General features: G+C 42.1%; 1 protein-coding gene across 2 annotated transcripts in view; it reads right to left on the minus strand.

Annotated features, from left to right (window-relative positions):
* Positions 1 to 20,355, minus strand: part of TMEM131 (transmembrane protein 131) — a 74,186-nt gene extending 53,831 nt beyond the window's left edge. The window contains exons 1-3 of one of the 2 annotated variants that reach the window (XM_083737907.1): positions 19,880 to 20,355; positions 4,401 to 4,462; positions 1,936 to 1,976 (exon numbers count right to left, since the gene is read on the minus strand). In XM_083737907.1, coding sequence (XP_083594033.1) covers positions 1,936 to 1,976; positions 4,401 to 4,462; positions 19,880 to 20,048 — 272 coding nt within the window. In that variant the 5' untranslated portion in view covers positions 20,049 to 20,355. The remainder of the gene's footprint in view (positions 1 to 1,935; positions 1,977 to 4,400; positions 4,463 to 19,879) is intronic. The other variant, XM_083737908.1, reaches the window with a different exon arrangement.
* Between the last annotated feature and the right edge of the window lie 4,504 nt (positions 20,356 to 24,859).

Raw genomic sequence — 24,859 nt, forward strand, 5'->3', positions numbered from 1 at the left:
AGCTGAAAACCACAGGCTGTTTCTAATATGAACTGATAGGAAGGGAAGTTTGGATATTGTGAATCATGTCACTTCATTGGACTAAATACTACTGAGGTCATTACCCTCCTAACGTACAATTTTAAGCCTTTACAAATGGCAAAATGGCAACACCATTGCTATGCTAGTGTGTGATCCAGCTGCACCTACTGACAAGTGGCTCTTAATTGGGCACAGTGACATTTACATAACAAGCAGCTGTACTCAAGACACATTACCCTTTTTGAAGAAAGATATGTAAATGTTTTTATTGTAAAGTAGTGCGCTGTCTCTTTTTAGAACTGAACTGTCAGATAAGCAGCTTTCATCTAACCCCTGTCTAGGTCCACTGAGGGATGCCCCCTTTTCCTATTGGCTGTTTTAGCTTTTTAAAGAAAACTGGAGACTTAGGGGAGTTAAACAAGAAAAAAAGATTTTATTTTACAACAAAATTGGTAAAACAAAAGATGTGTCAGGAGACAGTTACTGTTTCTTGAAAGAATTCTATCATCTGTCTGTCTGTCTGTCTGTCTATAAACTTTGGTGGATGTTACAGGCTTCTCAGCAAGATGGTAAATGCACAGCGTATATTCAGTTCCTTAAGCTAAGCTAACCTCAGAGATGTTACAGTTAATGCTCCCGATTGAAGTGCAGAGTGTTTGAGGACAGAACATTCGCAGGGAAATCAAAATGCTTGTTTACAAAGCTATTGTACTACTAACTTTACTGTATGCTTAAACACAGACCACTTATAAATCTCCAACTCAAAATATTCCATCAACAGTGTCTCCGAAAAAATTTACACATCACTTGGGAAGACAGGCAAACTAATGCCAGTGTACAAAAAGAAAGATCACCAGTGTCGAAGCAATGATTCTTCAACATCAACTTCGTTGGATTGGTCATGTTGTTTGGATGCCTGATTATTATCTTCCAAAGCAACTACTCTATTCCCAACTTAAGAATGGAAAGCGAAATACCGGTGGACAACAAAAGAGGTTTAAAGAGTGATCTCCAGCCCAGCACTGTGCAAGCTACACCACTCTGGTAGAATTTCACCACACTGCACCAAAAGACTCTGGTCTACCTGAGCTGTCCATTACACCCACATTTTACAGACATCCTGTCAAATAAAATGGCATCTACAAGGAGAAGCACAGTTCCAAATAACACTCCACCATCAGGTCAATATCCTTTGCTCATGGGAGAGATGCCACCTCTGTTTTCTTCATTTTCCATGGAGGAAAGGAGAAGTGATTTCTCTCTCTTCCCTACAGGACTTTTGCAGAAGACAGAAGCAGTTAACATATCTTCTACAAGAGCCCAACTCTAGCCCAATTGCAAACATCCCCCCTTTCCAAAGTTTTCGGCATGATTCTGGACTTATAGAAGGGAGAAATCCATGATAACACCCCCCCACACACACACACAATACGGTTATCCAGAAATAACTGGGCTGGAGAGATTTTAAATGATAGAAACCTATGTAATTATTTGATATTCCCATGATTGTCTGGATACCTCCATGGCTTTCAAGATTACCAAGGCCAGTTCATATGATCACATGAGGAGGTAGTTAAATGTCTTTAATATAAGACTTGGCAACCTTGCCTGTACCAACAAGGCCCCATGTTCAGGAGATGAGAAAAGTATCATCAATGGCTACTCTGTAAATGCCATTTTATACAAATGATCACGTATCAATGTATACATATGCTGACAATTGTGATTATCCTCTGAGCACTGAATTAAAAGGTGGAATAGCAATCCTCTAAAGAAACAAAATAATTTCCTTGGATTAAGCAAACAATGTTAATAGTTTGGTTCACTGAAACAGTCAAACATTTTCAAATTAAAAGATAATTTTAACCATTGTTTGGAATTAAAGGAAACAATGGACTGTAAAAAAAATCTTACCTTTTCTGCTGATATGAACTGAGGCCAATCGTTGTCTCAGTCTGAAAAGAAAAGAATATCAAATTTCAGCAACAAAGTATGTTCCTTGAAAATTTATTGATAAGCAATCAGAATACACAGTAGCTTGCGTAAATCTCAAATCCAACTCTTTAAGAGTGCAATCCTAACTGTGTTTCTCTTCAGAAATAAGTCCTATTGAATTCAATGGGGCTTACTCTCAAGTAACTGGAGGTAGGACTGCAGCCCAAAATATCAGCTTCCAATTATTCAAAACCTCTTAGCTCTTGTCAAGGACTCTTATAAAGAAGCACTACTGCCCAGTTTATCATATGAGAATTTACAGAACAGTTCTATGCATCTTTACTCAGATGCAGTGTTTTTTTCTGGGGGGATGCAGGGATACACATACCGCTAAACATTTTGTGATCTTTGTACTTTTTACTGTATTTATTTTCCCTGACTTGAACTATAAAATGGTGATTTTCTTGAGTCAAAATGAGAGTACCCCTAAACATTTTTTTAGAGGGGAAAAAGCACTGCTCAGATGCTTAGAAGTAAGGAGGTTCAATAAAACCTACTCCCAAGTGCGTTACCACTAATGTTAGGCCATTGGCCCATTCAAATTTTCCACTTCAAATAACAAGCTGAAACACCTACTTGAGAATTATTTCCTAAGTATAGTAGCATAACTTTTAAGAGACAAGCTAATGTGTGTTTGATTAATTTAATCTTTTATCCCTCATTGTGTCTCAGCTGCCCTGCATAGATATGTACACACAGGTCCCACTTTCCAAACACAATGCACTTCCAGGAAATCATTTGTTAGGTGACAGACTTCCATTATTTGTATGGGAGCGTTTCTAATCCGTTATTTGTCTGATTACCCTCCCTGTCTTCTGCCTGAAACTGCTGCAGCCAACTAGCAACCATGCCATGAAGGATGGTCAGGGGTGCTGCAGGCAACACTAGGCTCTGTCCCTCTTTACTTCCCTTCTCTGATGCCCTCTCGCATTTCTGCCTCTCAAAGGCTTGTGTGGCTGTTTGTTGCAGCAGTCCTGGTTACAAGCTCCCCAGGCGAATGGTACCTCTGGCGCTGGCCAGGGGCTGCTGGTTGCCAGGAGCTGAGGCAGCCTTGGAGTAGGTAAGCAAGTGGATGAGGGAGCCAAGCCAGACAGACAGTCCACCAGCCTTTGCTGTTGGGAATGGACAGGCAGGCAGGTACCATGCTGGCCTTTTTTGTGCTTGCTGTGTGCAATACCTGCCTGGGAGCTGAGTGCCCAACACCGAAGAAGAGCCTTTCCACCATGGAGGCCCAGCAGCTGCCACTGCTGCCTCCTAAGGTGAGTAAGGTGTTGGCCTCATATTCACCTTTGGTCAGTCTACTAAGGCTGGGGGCATCCTCCTCCCAGGCCCCTGTGGGGCGGTGTGAGGAGGCACCTCTCTTTGGGGCAGGGGGCGCAGCTCAGGGACCAGGGACAGTGGCTGCTCAGAGGGCTCCCAAGGTGAGGGGAGGTGAATGGGCTGAGGGAACACTCCACAAGGGAGGGTGGTTGAAAAGGGTTGATAGGTTGGTGGCTCTGCAGGCAAGGGGTGGCATAACTGAGCTTCTGAGGCTTGAAGCCCATTTCCCCACAGGGGAGCCGGAGAAAGAGTGTAGCTGGTCAAGGAAGCTGTGGGCTCAAAAAGGTTGAAAACCTCTGCATTAAGGTATAGAAGTGTTTAAATTCAATCACAGAACAGGGAACCATTTCTGTGAACAGTGAGCAAAGTATAAGCAGTACTATGGGTCACACCAATGTTTTTGTTCTTCTCACTATCATACACACAAAGCCCCTCCCAACCTCTATAAAACCACCCTGAGACCTCTGAGTATAGGACGGTATATAAGTTCAACAAATAAATAAAAAATAAGAAATATATAAACACCAGCTTATGCTGCTATCTGTAGGGCAACTCTAATGTGCTTATGAAAATTTGAAGGTACTGGAATCATAAAGATGATGCTATATGCTATACTATTTCACCAGGATCACCCACTCATGTTCATATAAAAGATACTGAACTCATGTTTGTATGTATGTATGTGTATATCTATCTCTATCTATCTATCTATCTATCTATCTATCTATCTATCATCTATCTATCTATCTATCTATCTATCTATCTATCTATCCTCCACCCAACTCATAGGATTGAATGTGCATAAGATTGCAGCCTCAGCTTTCAAGTAAATAAACTTGTTTAGCAACATTACACAATTGGATTCAGCCCAAAATAATTGAACACTGGAAATTTGCAAGGGACCAGACAGAAAAGATGAGTGAGTCAAGTTAGACTTGAAGTTCCAGCCATCAATTTTATTTCTTCATTAAGAGACTTCAAGAGAACACAGCAGACTAAAGAAATTTTACTACACACAACAGCAATACAGGACAGACCCATTTATTTTAATAAAAAATATTTACCTGTAATAAGCCTCCTTCATCAAAGCGTAGAACTTCTATTATGCTATCTGACTGGATGAAAGCTATAAAGCAAGAGAAATACAAATTAAAACTTCATTCTGATCAAGTAATGCTGTCCATCTGGAGATAGCTGTGAAGTGGTCCTCCAGTTACCCACCCCCTAAACATTTAAAATAGAAACAACTTAAAGTTTGTCAATAGCATAAAGGCCCTGCCAAGCCAAGGTTTTCATCTAGTCTTGCATCTTATTTCCAACAGTTGCTAGTCAGATCCTATCATAAAGCCTGCTAAGCAGGATTCTCCTTGCTGTGAGTCCCTACATTTGCTATTCAGATGGTCCCCAAAACATAGGTGCTTTATTTAGTTATCATGGCTAATATTGCTGTTCATATGCAGTTTCATGCGAGACTGCGCTAACATTTTATAAAAGGCATCTATACAGTGAGCATTCTTTGGGTTTGGTCAGTCAACCAGCTACAAATCCACCTAACAGTTATCGCATCCAGTCCACATTCTACCAGCTTATCCACAATACCATTGGGGAATTTTGTTGAAAGCCTTACTAAAATCAAGATACATTACATCCACAATATTCCCCTGATCCACATCTGGCATGACTTGTTTTTGAGAAGCCCCTGGTAATCACAGCGTCCTATCCTAAGTGCTCACAGGCCGACTGTTTAACTTAGCTGTTCTAGGAACTTGCCTAGCATCAATGTCAAGCTCACTTGTTGGTAGTTATCTGGGTGTTCTGCCTCCCCTGTTTTGAAGAGGGGACAACATGTGCACACCTGCAATCCGCAGGGACCTCACCTGTTCTCCAAGAATTATCAAATATTATAGACAGATGCTCTGAGATTACACTTGCAAGTTCCTTTAGTATGCTAGTATACCCTTCTCTGAGTATTTCTGACAATGGAAATTCACCCAGTAGTTCCTTAAGCTTTTTGAAATCAGCCTTCTTAAAGTCCAGATTGCATGTCCAACTACACAGCCTCCCCTTGCTTGTGTATAATGAAACCAAAGAGGACATTATCATTTCCTACCAAGGTTTCCTGTACTTTCACTTTGTCAATCAGTTCCTCCATGTTGGTGAGGACCAAGTTGAGATGACCCCCTTGTTGCTTCCTCGGCCTTCTGGGAATGTGGGAAAGTGAAGCAATTGAGGAATCTGTTGAACCTTACATTCTTAGCAGAGTATGAGTTCCAAAAGATATTGGGGTAGCTGAAGTATTCCAGGATTACTATCATCTTTCTTTTTGAATGTTTGGTGATCTGCTCTATGAAGGCATCATCCAAGTCCTCAGTCTGGCTTGGAGGTCTATAGCAGACACAGTAAGACCACTGTTGTTTCCCTCTCCTACAATTTTTACCCATATGCTCTGATTATAAATCCAATTCCTTTGGCTTCATTTGGCTTCATCCAAACCTAACTAGGCTCACTAACTTTGGGACCAACAGACCAGGATTTCAAAGCATGCCCGAAGTTGTTTTGTGAATCTTGGCTTGCATTATATGTGGTTTGACATTATGTCCAAGCTCAATATTCTACTTTAATTCTATTTAATAATAATAATAATAATAAATTTTATTTATATCCCGCCCTCCCCAGCCAAAGCTGGGCTCAGGGCGGCTAACAACACTAAAACAGTGCAACATTATAAAAACATTATAAAAATTAATTAAAATAAAAATTGATGTATCACTCTACCTTGTCTTACTACAGTAATGAGAGGGGAAAGCAGCTAAAAAACAAAAATGCTTACATGGCTGAAGGACACTCACTGGCACTTTCACAGACCTTTTCCTCCTTCCTCATTCTGTTTAGCAATAGACTACTTTCCCCAACCACTTCCTTGCTGGTAAGCCCTCCACCCCAAAATTTAAATTTGCACAGGGATCTGTTATGAGAGCTATATGTTAGACACAATGAGAACTATATGTTAGACACAAACCTTTGCTCTTAGCACATTACATCAAAGTTCAACCAACATAAATGCAGTTTGGCCTGAAAGCCTCTCCTGGCCACCATCACACATTTAATTCCTACTATACTTTTCCTGCAACAATCCATCCACTCTTTTTATATCTAAAAATCAAAATTACTGCTAACACCGTTACTTCTTCTTGCTCAGAAGTAAAGTTTTTGTATTAATAAAAAGTCTCTCTCTCATGCCTGCAGAAGAAATGATTTTTTTTGATAGGGTTACGAGTTCACAAAAAAAAAAAGGCTAATAACACTTCTCATGGAATGTGCCTAGAAATGGAGGAAGAAAGGGATGCTTTAGGTCTGTTTTTTGCTCATATGTCTTGGGAAGAGGAGAAGAATGTTTTGAAGCCAGACAAAAGTAGAAGAATTGACATTTCAGTAGTGTCTTGCTGGTCTTTGGGCAATGAAAAAGACTTTGGTATGCATACTAGCTGGGTGTTCAGAGGCACAACAAATCAACATAAGGCAAAACAGACTACATGCTATACGAATATATGAGAGTTGAATCCTTGCTTGTTAAACAGTGCATGGTTAAAAGAAGTATACAGTGCCTACTGGCCTATCCCTATATATGTATATGTGCCTTGACATTAAAAATGTCAACAAATCAGGACTTGCCTTTATAGATGACATGTTGCTTGCTTATTCTTCTATAATTTTAACTTTAATAATACCTTCTACCAATTGAGACATAAACTAGGAGGAAAGGCCTGTGATTTTTTGGCTCCCCATCCCACATATTTTTATTTTATTTTAATGATGTTACATTGCCTACCTTCTAATCTTCCAAGAAAGGTGACAATTTTAATGGCAGCAAACATTATTAAAGACAGCAAATTCACATCTGAGTAAAAAATATTTAGGTAACTGACTGGTATTAGTTAATTCTAGGATGTTATACTCCCATATCTATTTGACTTGACTCTGCAGATGCATCAAAAAGTGGACCAGAATGCAAATAATTTATGCAGTTTATCTGTGATTTCTTTATCGGTATTTCTCCCACAGCAATGTTGTCTTGTTGAGGCGTCGCCATGTAGTGCTAAACTGTAGTTAGTTTTATATGCTAATGCTGCCAGTATCTGAATATACATTTACCAGACAGTAGCTATGTTTTGACTCAATGCTATGAACCACAGTTAGTCGAATTAGGTGATGCATGTAGCTCAGCACTTCCTACTTCACTCCTTCCTCTCGTGAGTAGCGAAACATACCATGGGAGTGGTTGGCCTGGCACTATATCCAAACCAGCATTTGCAGTTTATTTAGCAACAAACTAACTATGATCCAATCACCTTATGGTTTCATTCCCCACATCTGACTAAAGGAGGGAACAAAGTGGGAGTGTTCCAGCTGTGTGAACTAGCACACAGCTCATGTAATTTTTGGTTGCATGTTATATGCAAACAAGACCAATGCAAGGATAAGTGATCTCACCCATTACCATAACATCTCTTTTTGGCTACCCTCCACAGGCTAAGATGGCTGCATGGATGTCTTGTATGTCTCCTTCTGGCAACTCCTGCAGCCAAGCTGATGCCAAACGTGTTGTTCTGCTTTCCTTTGGACAGCTTCAGTGAGGCCGAGAGGGAGGTTTTGTTATTGGGGCAGCCCAGGAACTCCATACACACTGCCTAGGATTGCACGCTCTGGGGAGGTTACCAGTGCTGCTAATACAGGGGTTTGACTTCACCCCTGGAGGCGCACTCCGTTGTCTCGAGACAGGTGGATGCCAAGAATCCACTTCTCATAGGTCAGAAGCGTTATGCTTGGGTCACGTTTTGTGACTTTTCAGGATTCTTAACCCCTACTTGCATTATTTAGAGGCATGTATGGAGGCTATCCCTACAAAGACGTTAAACATAAATGACTATGAATAATTACAGCAAAGCAAACTTAATTTGATAGCCAGTGTGGTGTACTGGTTGGTGCGCCAAAGGATTTAAATTCTCACATGGCCAGGGAATTCAGTACAGTAGTTTACTTTGGGCCAGTCACTCTCTTGCAGTGCAATCTACCTCACAGGTTTGTTGTGAGGACTCCACGTCTCTCAACAACAATAGGTCTGACTCAGTATAAGGCTACTTCCTGTATTTCCAGCTCCTGCATACAGTGTGTTACAGTAGTCTAAGCAAGATATTATCAGAGTGTGGAGGAGACACAGCTGGCACACCAATCACAACTGGAAAAAAGTACTTGGTGCCAAAGAGCTGCAAGAGCATAGCAAGGAACAATCTCTAGGCGGGAATCTGATGCTTTAGGGCAGGGTTGGCTGATCTGTTTTCTGCCTTACTTCTAGATAAAATGTGGCACTTCACCTAAGAACAGAATTTGGAGTCTGAAACAAGGTAGCACCATTTGCTTGGTTATTTTCGTGCTCAATACTGCAGTGATTCTAGCAATATCTGTTTTTGTTTTTATTGTCAATGGAAGAAGTAAATCCATACATACAAACGAGTACTTGCTTAACTTCCTATACTACAACAAATAAAGAAATAATTTGCAGGTATGGAACTCCCATGACTAAACTGACTTAGCTGTGATTCCTGCATTGCAGGGGGTTGGACTAGATGACCCAGGGGATGTCTTCCAACCCTACAATTGTTATGAAAGACTTCTCAGCTCCTGCTAGCTTTCCTCCACAAATGCTATGTACTAGTGCTTAAAATAAAAAAGGGTCAATCAGGTTCTACTAGTATCAAATTGGAACCATCTCTTCTGTACAGATGAAGTTTCTACCAAATCATGACTGAATGTATATTGTAAATCTAAACCTTTCATCCAACACCCACCTCTCATCCATGCACTGAGTCTCTACAGTTCTGCCTGGGTAGCTGGCCCTGCATATAAACAGATAGCACATCTGAAAGTACTATCTTAGGAGGTCCTGAACTGCCAACATCTCACCTACTAATATAATTTTGTTTTTCCAAGACTTCATCAGCAGTTCCAGGTGGCTATATTGTTATGTGTACCATAGCCACTATTAGTCTGCTGAGGCAGCATGTGATGCCTGCAACCTTCACACTTGGTCAGCCAAGGGAACAAATGTTCAACAAGCACAGACAGACCCACAACTGTTACTCAAATTTCATATACCAATAGGGCACACAGTGCTCAGTAGTGGACAGTTCCCACACTCGAACAGACTTCTTCTATGGGTCTAAGCTCTACCTTTGTCTCCTCAACCAACGACAAAGTAGATTATTTTTCTTTCTGACCATCAGATCTGGATTCCAAGACGCCAGTTACTGACGTTATCATTGTCAATAGCATCAACAATGCTAATCAGAAAATGCAATACAGTACTGGTTTATTGAAAAAACACAACACACACACACACATAAAGTCCATATTAGAGGAGGAGGATTTCCTAAAGCATGTGTCTAAGGCATGAATCCCTTTGCTGCAGCAGCCTTGTGTGGGTGTTGGCAGCGCGATTCTGCCACCCGTGTGAGACCAGCAACATGAGTCATGTCCTATGGACAGGGATGATGCAAGTTGTACAACATCTGGAAGATCACATGTTTCTCACTCCAGCTTTAGAATTACCTTCTATTAGTAGGGTAGGGAAGCTGAAAATAATGCCAATATATTTCACATCAGGCAACCAATGCACTCCTTTGGTTTCAGATAGTACATGAGTAGGTGAGTCTAAAAAGCCCAGGACATGAAATTTCATGGCTAATGTTCAAAATTAGCCAGGTGCCAGGCACATTTTGGACCTGGTGCGGGTCCAATTGTGACCATGCGGAGATCTCTGGATGCCAAGATGGCGACTGAGGAAAGCAAAAGGTGACTTAGAGAAGGATATGAAATATTTTCCTTGAAACTTGAATTAGTTTCATTCTGGATTGTTTTAGTTGATGTTTTAATGTGTTGTAAAATGCTTCTAGATTTGTTCTTTGAAATATAAAGCGGTATAGAAATAGAATGAAAAATAAAAATCCTATGGAGGGGATGGAACAGTGCCTAGACATTCCTTTGTGGCAGCTGCAGCCTAGGTTTAAGGTGCCATTTGAAGATTGCATTATATATCTGAGTTTCTATCACTGTTCATGGCCCTCTAGAGGCTATGGTGGCTCATTTACCAGAAGTAATGTATTTAGCATTAACTCTGCAAGTATATACTAGATTCTGGCCAAACGAAGCCGCCTAGAGCAAAATATAAATCAGGAAGCTTAGTTTGGTCAGAATTGATTATACACTTCCAGAGTTAATGCTAAATACATTACTTCTGGTAAATGAGCCATCATAGTTGCTAGAGGGCCATGAAAATTTGTTTCCGAGGCTTTTTAGACTCCTCTACCCATGTACTATCTGAAAACAAAGCACATTGGTGGCCAGATATGAAATTGTTACTAGATCACCTACCCCATGATATTCTTATTCACATATTGGAACATATTTGAGTCTTCTAGGTCCCATAAGAAAGATGATATCAGAAGCTCCCAGAGCATTTTCCTGTTTGGTTTTTCTTTTGGGGGCACTGCAGGGGGGGGGGAGAACTAGCTCTCCTAGCTCTCATTATAACAGCCTTACCATGCCCGTACCAAAATAGCGCTACTCCTGCCCAGTCCGCCAAATTGTGTTACCTTGGTAACACTTGAATTACTGTGTCAAGATTGCAGGACTTCCTTCACAGTGCAGTAAAAGATAGATTATTTGTGGTCTGTTCAGAAAGATATGATTTCGTGGTGGCATCTGATTTTCTTGGCCTCTGGAAAGAAGTATATCTAACAATAGGCAGAGCAGTGCCCTCATAGCATTGGAGTTTCAAGTACTTCTTAAACACGTGGTTGTCTCACGTTGTTCTCTTGATAAAAAAACCATGTTATTCACTCAGCCAACCATCAGATTTTATTAATTCCCCTGTGATCTTCACTTTCTTACACTTTTGAACCCTAAAAAAGATATAAAAAAATCACATAAATTCATCTACCCAGATTCTGTACTTCACACTTTATTGTTTTCTCTAAGAAAGAGGTTGGTTCCGTGGCCTTTTGATGCTTGTCCCAGCTCTATATAATTTAATTTAAGAGTTTCATTACAAGGAAATTGCTATGAATTACAGTTCAATTAAAGGGAAAGAGGAAAAATGAAATATTGCACGTATGTTATGCTATAGGTCAAGTGGCCCCAACGTATTTTCAAAGTAATATAAAACAACAGCTAGCACTGAAATTCAGAAGATGCCTGAATTTCAAACTGTCTAAATTTACTGGCAGTGGTTCTCTGGGGTTTCAAACAAGACCCTTTCCCAGACGTACCTGGAGATCGAACCTTGGATCCTCAATATGCAAAACATGTGTTCTATTCACTGAGCTACCCCCACCCCCCAAATAAAATGATGTAAAAATAAACAGACACAAATAAATAACTGGGAAAGGGCTCCTTAGTAGAACATGATTTGCATACAAACAGTTGCAAGTTCAATTTCTGGTGCCTCTAGGTAGAGCTAGTTCTATGCTATTGGTTTTTTTTTTTATAATAGTTTGCTGTTTTGTGGCCCCATTTTGAGTTGAAGTTTAGGAAAGAAATATTTCCAAAAAATGGCATTAGGAATCACTGTAGGCTCCAAATTCCATCTTCATATAGCTGTAAGCCTATGCTACAAACAGTCCTTAATAAAGAACATCTAAAAAACCCCAATTCTCACCCATTTTTAAAGATGTCATAATTAAGTCATAATTGAAGATTTAAGCCCAATTGCATATATTTAATATGCTCTTAGAAGTGCAGAACAATTAGATGAAAATCAGTCTTTTGAAGAAAAAAAATAGGACAGTACACAGCACAGGATTTTCACCCACAAGTTTCTGCAGATCATGTACAATGGTACCTCTGGTTGCGAACGGGATCCATTCCAGAGTCCCGTTCGCAATATGAAAAGAACGCAACCCACAGCGGCGCGTCTGCGCATGCGCGGGTTGCAATTCGCCGCTTCTGCAAATGCCCTTGGTGTCATTTTGTGCATCTGCACATGCGGCGAAACCCGGAAGTAACCCTTTCAGGTACTTCTGGGTCGCCACGGGACGTAACCTGAAAGAACATAACATGAAGCAGATGTAACATGAGGTATGACTGTATCTGCGTTCACAGGAAAGTTCAGCAACAGAGAAACACTACAAGGCACACATACCAATGGGTGGGATTTCACCCTTCAGCGGGTGCTTGTATGTGTGAGAACTGCACATTTCTTAGCTGAGTCATGACAACTTCCTGCCAGTATTCCTTGAGGGTCACATATGACTAACTGAAGTATAACTTTCAAAAACAATTTAATCCCAACATATAAGACTGCATAGATGGAAGAATCTCATCTACAGTAGGAGCGCCTATTCCCTGTCCCAGATCACATGATAATTATTTGGATTAAGCTTCTCAGTTTGTTCCCCCACCCAACCCCTGAATCCAATCCATGACATATTGACTGAATAAGCACACTAAGACTTCAGGGCCAAGGTCTGTTGGGTAAATGCAGGTGTCTCCAAACGCCAAATGATCCCACACAAGGGCCAAATCCGACAGTGCAGGGGAAAGACATCTAACAGTGTAGGCTGCCCAAGAAGTATATATTAGTGGTTATCATTTTAACTCACTACAAAGAGCAGAATTTCTCAGCACTTAATCCAGAAGATCCTATAACTTATAGATTCATAGAATACAGTGGTACCTCAAGTTCCAAATGCCTCAGGTTACAAAAGCTTCAAGTTACAAACTCCGCTAACCTGGAAGAGTTACCTCAAGTTGAGAACTTGAGATGAGAATGGAAATTGTGTGCCGCCGCCGGCACAGCAGCAGCAGCAAGAAGCCCCATTAGCAAAAGCACGCCTCTAGTCAAGAACAGTTTCAGGTTAAGAATGGACCTCCGGAACGAATTAAGTCCGTAACTAGAGGTACTACTGTAATAGAGTTGGAAGGGACCCTGAGGATCATCTAGCCCAATCTGAACATGCAGCTGTCCCATACGGGGATTGAACCTGTAACCTTAGCATTATCAGCACCACGCTCTAATCAACTGAGCTATCCAACTGTGTCACTGCAATCTCATGATCAGCTAACCAAAATGCAGATACAAGGCAAAGGAGTTAGTCGCATACAACTACCCCTCTTCAGAGGTACCCCTGGCAAGAAGCTGTATTGGCGCCCCCCACCCCACCCCACCATGTTTATGTGACCCAAGTACACAGGCTTCCAGAATGGAGTGAGGGAGAGGCAAGACCAGAAGTTGCACTCCAAAACATCTGGAAGGAGCAGGTTGGCAAAGGCTGGCTTAAGGCGTGTGTGCAGGAGGCATGGGCACAGAAAAGCACAGCTTTTCAATCCAATCTAATTTTCAAAGAACATCAGGTGTTTAGGATGGTGGTTTTAGGAAAGATCAGCTGTCCTTGAGGCTTGCAAAACAGAGTTATGTAGCCATCTGTTTCTGCCCTATTTCTTCCATCATTGATATAAAGCCCTCATCATTTTGAGCATGTCTGCAAAAAAGGTTGGACACCAGTGCTCTGCAGCCTATTTCAACTTTAGAGTAAACTAGCATAGATTGTTAAAATCACTATAATGTTCAATGACCATGAGCTGTATGTAAATCATTGATTCATTGGGAGTGGTGGAGCCCTGTGTTATATACAGAGATAGACGGTGAAATCCTATGTCAGTCTAGTCAGAAGTTTCTTTATGTCCAGGGGGTCTTACTCACTTGTAAGTCTGTCTAGGTTTGCACTGTTAGGTTGAAATCCTATACACACTTTCCTGGAAGTAAGCCCAATGAACTCAAAAGCATTTATTTATGTGCAGATGCGCAAATGATGGGGTTGTACTTAATCTTTTGTAGTCTTACAAAACCAGGGAGTGGGTGGCGCTGTAGTCTAAACCACTGAGCCTCTTGGGCTTGCTGATCAGAAGGTTGGTGGTTCAAATCCATGTGATGGTGGGAGTTCTTGTTGTTCTGTCCCAGTTCCTGCCAACTTAGCAGTTCGAAAGCATACCAGTGCAAGTAAATAAATAGGTGCTGCTGTGGTGTGAAGGTAAATGGGATTTCTGTGCGCTCTGGCACTCATCATAATGTCCCATTGAAATTATTTAATCATGCTGGCCACATGACCCAGAAAGATGTCTGTGGACAAACGCTGGCTCCCTCAGCCTGAAGCGAGATAAGCACCGCACCCCATAGTCCCCCCCCTTAAGCGGACTTAACCATCATGGGATCGTTTACCTTTACCTTAGTCTTACAAAAACACAGAAATCAGTGTTGGACTAGGACCTGGTAGACCAGAGTAGAAATCCCCACTTGGCCATGAAGCTCACTGGGAAACCTTGGGACAGTCACAGTCTCTCAGCCTAGTCTTCCTCACATGGTTTCTCTGAGCATAAAATGGGGTGGGGGTGGGGAAAGAACCATGTACACCTTCTTGGAGGAAAGGAGATGATATAAATTTAATATATATACTAATTAAACATGCATATTAGGTATACTCCAATTAGCAGATGTGTGGATATAAGAACGCAAGGCCAAGAAAAATTACCTTGAAAATGGGAGTGAGAACTACAACATGGGATGGTAGAATCAAAGTGACTTATAAAAAGGGCGTAAGTAAAAAGGACAGATGAAAACTTAAATGAGTTTTTAATGTATTACAAAAAGAACACAAGACATGGGTGTCTTAATGCATTCAATGAAAACCTCAACATGTCCTGGATTATAACATGCTATATAGATTTGTAGGCAGCTTGTAGAAACTCTTAACAGCACACAAAAATAAACTAGGAGTAGAAATGTATTTAAAGTAATACTTTAATGGACCTTAAAAATGAAGTAAAGGAGGCTCAAAGAAGGAAAAATTCTCATTCCCTTCCTCCTGCTGCAGCTGCCTGAAAGGTTTGAGGACCCTCCTGACCAATACAGAAAAACAAAAACTTTCCTTCCATGAAATTCCTTATCTTAGAAAGTTGGATTTTAGATTACTCCCTTCCAGCAGCCCCCAATGGTTCATCCCCCATTCTTTTTGTTTGGAGGGGGTTGTCCCTGACCCTCTAGAGAGGTTCCCCCCCCCCAAAGACACAAGTGACCACAGTAGGGAGGAAGCCATGGGGATCTTTCCTTCCATAAACTGTCTTAAGTTAACTTGTCATAGAATTCAAGTCTAAGATTTCATTCTTGTCAAATGGGTCAGTATATTTCAGAACTATAACACACTCTGTTGTGAGGTTTCTATTGAAAACAATGAGTTAAAAATTATGAGTTCCTGCTATCAAAACTAAAACGATCAAGACTAACACAAAGATGTTGTTGCATCTGTATGTTAAGGTTGACTAGGTCCATGTTGTTTCAACACACATTCCAGAGATGTCTTATACTGTATAATGAGTTGTAAACTAGCACCCACTTTCTAAACATATAATACATTAACATATGAAGTGTCAATCAAGGCTTAAGCATCCACTCTTTTCATAACTGTGGCTTGGCATGTTCATTACATTCTCCTGTCACCAGACAGTGGAGTGATCTTTTGGTAAACACTACATCTTCTTTCAGTAAACACTTCATCATCAATGTGAACCAAAGGAAAATTGGATTCATAGAACTGTAGAGTTGGAAGGGACTATTTAGTAGTACAACCCCCTGCAATACAGGAATATGCAGCTGTCCCATATGTGGCTCAGACCTGCAACCTTGGCATTATCAGCACCACACTCAGTCTATCCAACTGAGCTATCCAGGATACCCGCTACCCCCCATTTCAATCAGTTGCCTGACTCCTTTCTTCTCTCATATTGCACGTGCAGAAATGCAAGTTACTGTCCTATACATCCCTGGCCTTTCCAGCTTAACCTTTACTAGAAGTGCTACTTGTTCTTCCTCTCCCAGCTGCTAAACGCATCAGATTATGTTCTCACTCACACATTCTAGAAAAAGAGAAGAGAAAGTGGAGCCAGAGTACTCTGTCGCAATTCTCCAGCGTGGAAGGGGAAAACCAAGCAATGCTACAATAGCTACAAAGAGTGCCATGAGTAAATAGGCAGCAGAAAGAGGGTTAAACGGGCTTCTGTCCTTGCCACTTGCTTGGTTGCCTGAGGACAAATGCTATTCTATGCAGACAACCAGTCAAGTGGCAAGCTACCTGTCTGGAACAGGAATAGGTATTTACCTGCACACCCAACAAAAATGGTTAGTTGACAAGACACTACAGCCAGAATAGTGAGAACCTGCCTGTCAAAACCACAGCTACTGCTTTCACACAGTCTGCAAAACTGTAAAAGTGAAAACTGTTTTGTTTTGTTTTAAAAAAAAGACAATTTAGAAAATGTTGTGGTTCAAAGTAATGCATGTTTTAAATGTTTCAAAATATCCAGCATTTGAAAAAGACATAGCTTTTTGGGACCATGACCACAATTTAATACATGAAAGATACTGGCATAGCAGTAAATTTTTGTAGCTTTTCACAGTTGTTAAGATATAAGGCAAGAAGTAAAAGCTCAAGTAAAAGCAGTGAGTAAAATATTTTTCTGCAAAGTCCAGTTAACAGAAACTGCTAAGCAGTTATTAATGTGCAACCTTCCTCTTGTGCTTATGAAATCAGCAGCAACATAATCAATGATGTTCACTCTTAAAATACTTTGAGACTAGAACAACTTTACTGTACTTATTTTAGGCTGCCTATCTGCATAATAAAAGAAATCCAGGTTTGTGCCTCTAAATAGTAAATTTTGAAACCAGAATCATACTAATTTCTTAGAAGTTCACACTTGCAAACATTAAAAAACCTTCTGTAGGTAGCTCCTAAGTAGTCACCAACAATAGCAGTCTGGAAGGGATAAATCACTCAGCTATACGAATAGAGGTATCTTGAGTAAAACAGACTACTAGTAAGAAGTTAAGATAGCAACATACGGACATTGGTTAAGGAGGTTAATTGACACTATACAGTCAGCAAACTCCCCCTGTGTTCATTTGAACACGATGGGAAAGACTAGTATAGCACACAGGTACAAGCTAGAAAACTCAACAACCCTGAAGAATAGAGCTCTGTGGCACAATGGGTCAGAACTAGAGGCGATAAAAAGTAAGTTTATGCACACAGGCAGAAATTGCAAGATTCTTGTCAATTTGCTTAAGCGAAATAGTCTCTGGGGAGGTAGCACACAGATACTCAAATGTAGATAGAAATATTAACTCTCATTGTCAGTCATGATAAACTGACAATACTATTCAGAACTGTTTGCCTTCTTTGAACATAGCAAAGTACCAAACAACCAAGCAGCAAGCCTGAGAACGACCACAGAATCAGAGCGATCTTCATGAATCATTAAAAAAGAAAATCTATGAATGACATTGCAAGACTAACTGCTGACACTGTAAGTCCTAGCTACAAATGAAGGCACATTTTTAAATAGAGTGAAGCAGCAAAATCTCAACACACACTGTATATATATATACACAAACCACTGAAAAGATAAGGGACAATTTCTTCGGGCTCCATATGATAAACAACCAGATAAAAAGTTATGTACATTATGACATTTTAATGTTTAAGGTCACTGGTTAATAGAATTTCAACTCAGCTTCATAAAGTTTGCGTCAAACCAAAGTTAAGGATATGGGTTTTCATAAAATCCACTTGGTTTCCAGTTTAAAGGTTCTAGTAACTTCACAAAGTTACGAAGCATTGCTATAAGCAAGATACTTCTAAGGAAGATGACTCACATCTGTTTTGCAGATTTATTTGATGTGTTTCTTCTTCAAGAATGTCTGTTATCTTTTCCTCCAGTGGCTAAACCCCCTTACTTAAAATCATTTGCTGCTCTTCACAGTGCTTCAAAGACCACTACTAGACATTTTATTAAGTCCTGAAGATGCTTCAGAATGGCAGGTGAAACTTCAAACTGGTACTGCATATATAAAATGAAATGCTTGACTTTTTTGATAAATGCTCTTCAGGGACTCTGTAAACAGACACCTATAAAACTATATTTTTTATGGGTTAACAACATGGGTAACCAACATGGTGCCCTTCATGCACTCTTGGGTTTCAACTCCCACCTGTCCACTAGCCACATTGACTGAGGCTGCTGGGAATTGGAGTCCAACAACCTTTGCTGGGCACCAGTTGTCTATCCATGATTTACAGCGTCCCTGAAAACTATTTATCAAAACATGCTGGGCAATTTGCATGCTATCAATACATCTTTATTTCCAAGTACCAAAATGAGGCTGGGGGTGGAGGTTGGAGTAGCATGTGCTACTCTTTGATGCTGCCCTCATTTCCTTTTTGCTGCATCAGTAACCAAATCCAAAACCACTTCATGTATTTTCTCAGTATGCAGGATTCTCGGGAATTTTGTTTTTAAAAATGCCACACAGTTCAACCGTGCTGACATTACACTACCTCCACAGAACAAGCTTTAAAAGGAATCCCGAATTAATATTTTGGATTTTTCAAAAATAAAAATAAAAATGCAGTGATGTCCAGAAATCTCAAAAGACCTTTTTTGTTCCTTTGCTTGTTTTTGAAAGAAAGCACTTATCCAGCGGGTGCAAGGTGCAATCTGACAGCTGCTCAGGGTAGCCAAGGTAAATATTTTAAGAGGTGAGCTTCTTAAAAGAAGCCAGGTCCAACTTTGGGCTGCAGATGGTGGTGCCTGCAGCTGGCCAGCCTTGCCTTGCCTTGTGCGGGCGGGATCCTCCAGCTCAGCAGGGGCAGGACTAGAGCTCCGTCCCCATCTCCCAACACACAAAAACAAAAGCGGGATTTAAAAAACCCCCAGCAACTTTACCTCACTGACAAATGCATGCGCCGAGCTTCGGCATTTTACTACGGCCCGGGTCACAAAGCGAGGAGAGAGAGATGGAGGGAGAGGGAGAGGGAGAGGGAAAGAGAGCCAGGCCCAGAGGCGGCAGGTCCCCACAGCCGGGTGGAGCAGCCAACAGGGCCGGCCAGTGAGTTGGCAGCCCGGCTGGGAGGGGACGAGCCAGAGCACCGGGAGAGGAAAAGGGGGAAGGAGGAGAAATACGCAGCCGGCGGGACCCCAAAAAGAAAGAGGGAATGAAGGAGGGTGGGCAAGGGAAGAGATGCAGAAAGCCAAGGGGATGCCAATAGTACCCAGAAACTTCAGCACTGATTTCCGACTGAGGCGCTTTGTGGGGCAGGAGGGGAACCGCTGACAACTTTGGGAAAGACCCGGCGAAGGGTTAAGGGGTCGTCGTCCCCTCACCAAACACACACAGAGGGGGAAAAAACCCTACCCCTCGCCCCAGGGGGGAGCACGGAGGAGGAGCAAGAGGGCGGCCCCGAACCAGGTGTGGGCACGTGAGAACCAAGCGAGCGGAGGGGCATTTAATGAAACATCTGGGGAAGAGGTGGGCAGAGGCGGCCCCACGGGGAGGGTCGCGATCTCTCGGGTCGCCGTGAGGGAGGAGGCAGCGTTTCTCCTCTCCCGCCGCCTCCTCCCCGCCCGCCAGCCCTTTCCTTCCTTCCCTCCCCCTCACCTTCTTTCTCGGCCCGGGCCGCGTTCAGGAGCAGCGCCACCAGCAGCCGCAGCGTGACTCCGAGCCAGGGGGCCGCCGCTACCGACCGGCTCTCGGCCGCAGGGACCGAGGGGGACCCGGAGGAGGAGCGAGGACGGGGAGCCGCTTCCCGCTTCAACGCCGCCGCCATCGTGTTGCCGCCGTTGTTATTGTTTGCTTGGTTGTTGTTGTTGTTGTCGCCTCAGCTCGCCGGGGATTCCGTCGCCGTCTGAGGGGGCCCTGCTTGGCCCGCGAGGCAGTTCTCGCCGCGACTGTGTGTGTGTGTGTCTTTCTCCCCTCCCTCTCTCGTTAGGGCGCGTGCGAGAGCCAGCCGCTGCACTGGGCGGGTGCGAGCGCTCGGCGCGCGCACATCGCACGCGCTTCCTCCTCTCTCTCTCCCCTCTCTTTTCGCTCCTCCCCCCCCCCACTCCGCCTCGCGCGTGAAGGGGCGTCGCTCCGCTACGCTCACACACCTCCTATAGGCAACCAATAATAAAAATAATAATAATAAAATACTGCGATTCGGCCATCTTTAATATGGGCAGGGTCCTTCCGCTATGTGGTTGTTTTTTACAAGCTAGGTTAAGAGCCGCCATTTTTCATCAGGGCACGGAGTTCACAGTACGGTGAGCAACAGGGAGAGCGTGAGCGGCGTGGCGGAAGGCTCCGCTTTACGCCTCTCCGAGCTAGGCTGACAGAGCTGAAACCTCCCCCCGCCATCTTTGGTAAGGGCATAGGCAGTTCCATTTTAATACGGGGAGCCCCTTTGAGATTGGCTGAAGCAGTGCTCGGTGGAAATCTCACCATTTGCAGAAGATTTACGAGTCTGAATCACGGCTTGATTAGAGGAGCGCTGTTGACACAGATTGCTCTCTCTCTCTCTCTCTCACACACACGCACACACACGCGGTGACTGTTTAGGTCGTGTGTAATTTTACGGACTCCCTCGAAAGGAGGCGGATTCTACTTCCTCGGAGGTTTTTAAGCAGAGGTCAGGTTGTCATCTGTCATGGATGCTTCAACTGAGATTCCTGCATTGTATGGGGTTAGACTAGATGGTCCTTGGAGTCCCCCCAACTCTAGGATCCTATGATTCTCAATGGTGCTTGCAGGTCTCTGGACACGCAATATCTCCTACTGCCCATCTCCAACATTGCGCAAACAGACTATCTCCTTAAATGAGATAAGACACTAATTGCCTGTAAAATTCCATAGAATATGTGCAAGGGTAGCCTTGTACCTATGTGCACACTTAATTCCTATGTGTAGAATCAGTCTGCTATTGCCAGCACAAAAAAACCAAATTCCTGCATATTAAACACCAATAGTGCCTATTAAACACCAAAAGTGCAACCTTATTCATATTTTTTTAAAGAAGTAAATCCTATTGAATTGTTGCACTCCCATCACTAACCAAAATAAATCAAATCATTCGTTCATATTGGATTGTTGCAGTGAGACTATCATATTTCACCTTGGGGTACAAATTGAGACATTATGACCCTATCGGGTATATAGTACATGTTTTAGTTTTCATTTGTTGTCTAGCATTGATTTGAATGCACACTCCTGCTTTTTAAGCTTCCTCTCATCTTTCATTTTCATTCTTGCTCTTTCTGTTACTTGGGATTTGTTATTAAGCAAATTGGCATAAGTCTCTTAGGTTCTCCTTTGAACTCCAAACTACTCCACATTGGATTGCATAATTAGCTGGCTCCCACAAGTTGATGCTGTAACTCATCATCCTCAGTTGGCCTTATTGCTCATACGCATTCTTTGCCCTGAGCATGTCCTGTCTGAAGGAAACCATCAAAGCTTTCCCAAGTACGCCTAGTAAGCATCTTTCTAAGGCCACCTACTCCTTTGAGATTCAAAACTTCCTCACATTTTTCTACAGCAGTTAACTCAATCAGCACAGGCTGATCTAAAAAAACCCACAGATGTGCAGAAGGTAGACTGCTATATTTTGATAGATTTCTGGTTGACTGTCAATAGATCACAAAATATATCCATCTCCCAATTATTTAACAGCCTCACCAACGTGACTTTTCTCACTTAAATAAGCTGCTCAAATGGAAAAAACTAATCAGGATTAGGTTTTGGGGGCAAAACAGTTCTGGTCACTGTACTGGGTGCTGTTCTGGGTACTGAAAATGATTTCCTAGGCTCCAGATGTGTGGGGAGTCCTGTTCTTTAAGTCTCAATTGTATCATTTGAGTCTGGTTAGTAGGAGGGTTGTAGCTCAGTAATAGAGCATCTGCTTTGCATGCAGAAAACCCAGGTTCTGTTCTGGGCAATTGTAAGTAGCACTGGACTGGGAATGTCCCCAAATTATAACCACAGGGAGCTATGTGGACAGTACTGAGCTAGCTCAGCCAGCTTAGTGTAAAGCAGTTTCCTATATTCCTATGCTCTTAGATCTTGAAATTCTACTATAAAACAAGGTAGATCAACAAGCCTGATCACCCTAACCTAAAGGATGTAACTTTTAACAAGATGAAGCAAACAGTTGAATAGTCTCCTAGGCGGTTTCAAATAAAGGCAGAGGACCCTATGAATTCTATACAATTTGTGTTCAGAATCTGTTTTCTACTCTTACCCCTTCCTTGAGTAGCTCTGGACTCCTTCGACCTTTCCTCAAACATCATTTCAGTCTCTCTATTAGTCACACAGCACTCCCTGTCTTTAGGACATTTACATATAAGCCAACCTGATATTTTATTTATTTCCAAGAAAACTGATGTGAACATTCTCTTGCCCAAGCCTTCCCTCCTTGATCTGTTAGAGCATTAATGGGCATTCTTTGATACCACATCACCACAAACCAATTGCTGCCACCCAAGGCTTCATCATACTAATATCTTTGTTTACAAAGAAGAAAGGTAGCTATGTTGGCTCATGAGTAAGAAACCAATCCATAGGATAGCAATACCTTTATTAGAATTAATGTTACCAAGCCGGATGTCAGAAACAGTGAACAAGTTTTTGAGTTCCGGTTTGTAACTGGATGCTAAGCAATTTATGCATGTGTGTGTGTGTGACCTGGATTGATATTAAAGCCATAAAGTTTGCATTGGTCTCGATCTTACAATGGAATGTGTGAAGACATAGAAGGTTGAATACACTGGGCTCTTGTAGGCACTATACTGGTTTCCTGTACATTGTGATATAGGGATGAAGAAACATAATGGCTGTTTCCCCATTTTTCAAAACATAAAATCTAGAACCGTCTCCCACCTGAAGCAAAATACAGATCCCCTTTGGCAAAGAGCAGCAATAAATGTAGAAATGGCATTTTTTAAATATTGGCAAACCACAATATTATTTTTTAATAGGCAGTCTCTTGTCACTTTCAGAACTGTCACTTTCAGGGGTTTAATTCTCACATAGCATAGGGGCCTATTGAATTCTTTGATCTCTGATAGTGAGTGGGGTGAGGGAAAAGCTATCTTTGAACTTATGTCCTGTGCTTAAACTTTTGCATGACTGGGCCTGGTAGTGGATGATCTGTACTGTTTTCCAACCAGAAAAGTATTGTATTGCTTTGCAATTATACAAGTCTACATCAGATATATCTACAGCTGTCTGTAACCAAGACCAGCTCAGCAGCATTAGTTAGCTTCTAGCAATGTTTAACAAGGTGCCATAATCAGTGTCAGTCCATTTGTCTGTCTGACTCAATGCCATCTAACTGACTGGGGCAGTGGCTCTTCAAGGTTTCAGACAGAGACAGTCGCAGCCCTAGATGCAGATGTCAGGGATTGACCTTCTGCATGCAAAACACATGGTCTGCTGCTAAGCTATAACAATATTTGGAAGGACTGGTAGAAAGCAGCCCAAATCCCAGTGATAGTATTAAAAATGTTGTCCCCAAAGGACAGGATCACACTTCAAAACGACCTTGACAGATTAGAGAACTGGGCCAAAACAAACAAGATGAATTTTAACAGGGAGAAATGTAAAGTATTGCACTTGGGCAAAAAAAATGAGAGGCACAAATACAAGATGGGTGACACCTGGCTTGAGAGCAGTACATGTGAAAAGGATCTAGGAGTCTTGGTTGACCACAAACTTGACATGAGCCAACAGTGTGACCCGGAGGCTAAAAAAGCCAATGCAATTCTGGGCTGCATCAATAGGAGTATAGCATCTAGATTAAGGGAAGTAATAGTGCCCCTGTATTCTGCTTTGGTCAGACTTCACCTGGAGTACTGTGTCCAGTTCTGGGCACCACAGTTCAAGAAGGACACTGACAAACTGGAACGTGTCCAGAGGAGGGCAACCAAAATGGTCAAAGGCCTGGAAACGATGCCTTATGAGGAACGGCTAAGGGAGCTGGGCATGTTTAGCCTGGAGAAGAGGAGGTTAAGGGGTGATATGATAGCCATGTTCAAATATATAAAAGGATGTCACATGGAGGAGGGAGAAAGGTTGTTTTCTGCTGCTCCAGAGAAGCGGACACCGAGCAATGGATCCAAACTACAAGAAAGAAGATTCCACCTAAACATTAGGAAGAATTTCCTGACAGTAAGAGCTGTTTGACAGTGGAATTTGCTGCCAAGGAGTGTGGTGGAGTCTCCTTCTTTGGAGGTCTTTAAGCAGAGGCTTGACAACCATATGTCAGGAGTGCTCTGATGGTGTTTCCTGCTTGGCAGGGGCTTGGACTCGATGGCCCTTGTGGTCTCTTCCAACTCTATGATTCTATGATTCTATATTGCGGTACTTTCTAAAACATGCCTTTTCAAGTGACTCAGAATTCAGATTTTTCCTGACAAGGGACTCAAGGCAGCTCACAGATAAAAATAAGAACATTTGTTGTTTAGGACACAATGCCTTCTGGAAACATTTATTTACAGACACTTGGGAGGGAGCCCTCTGACCACAGTGAACATTACTTCTGAGTAAGCATGCATAGGGTTGCTCTGCACATACAGTAAATGATCATCATGCCTAGAAACTGAT

This window comes from Podarcis gaigeae, assembly GCF_964106915.1.
Source record: "Podarcis gaigeae genome assembly, chromosome: 4".
In the NCBI taxonomy this organism is placed as follows: Eukaryota; Metazoa; Chordata; class Lepidosauria; order Squamata; family Lacertidae; genus Podarcis; species Podarcis gaigeae.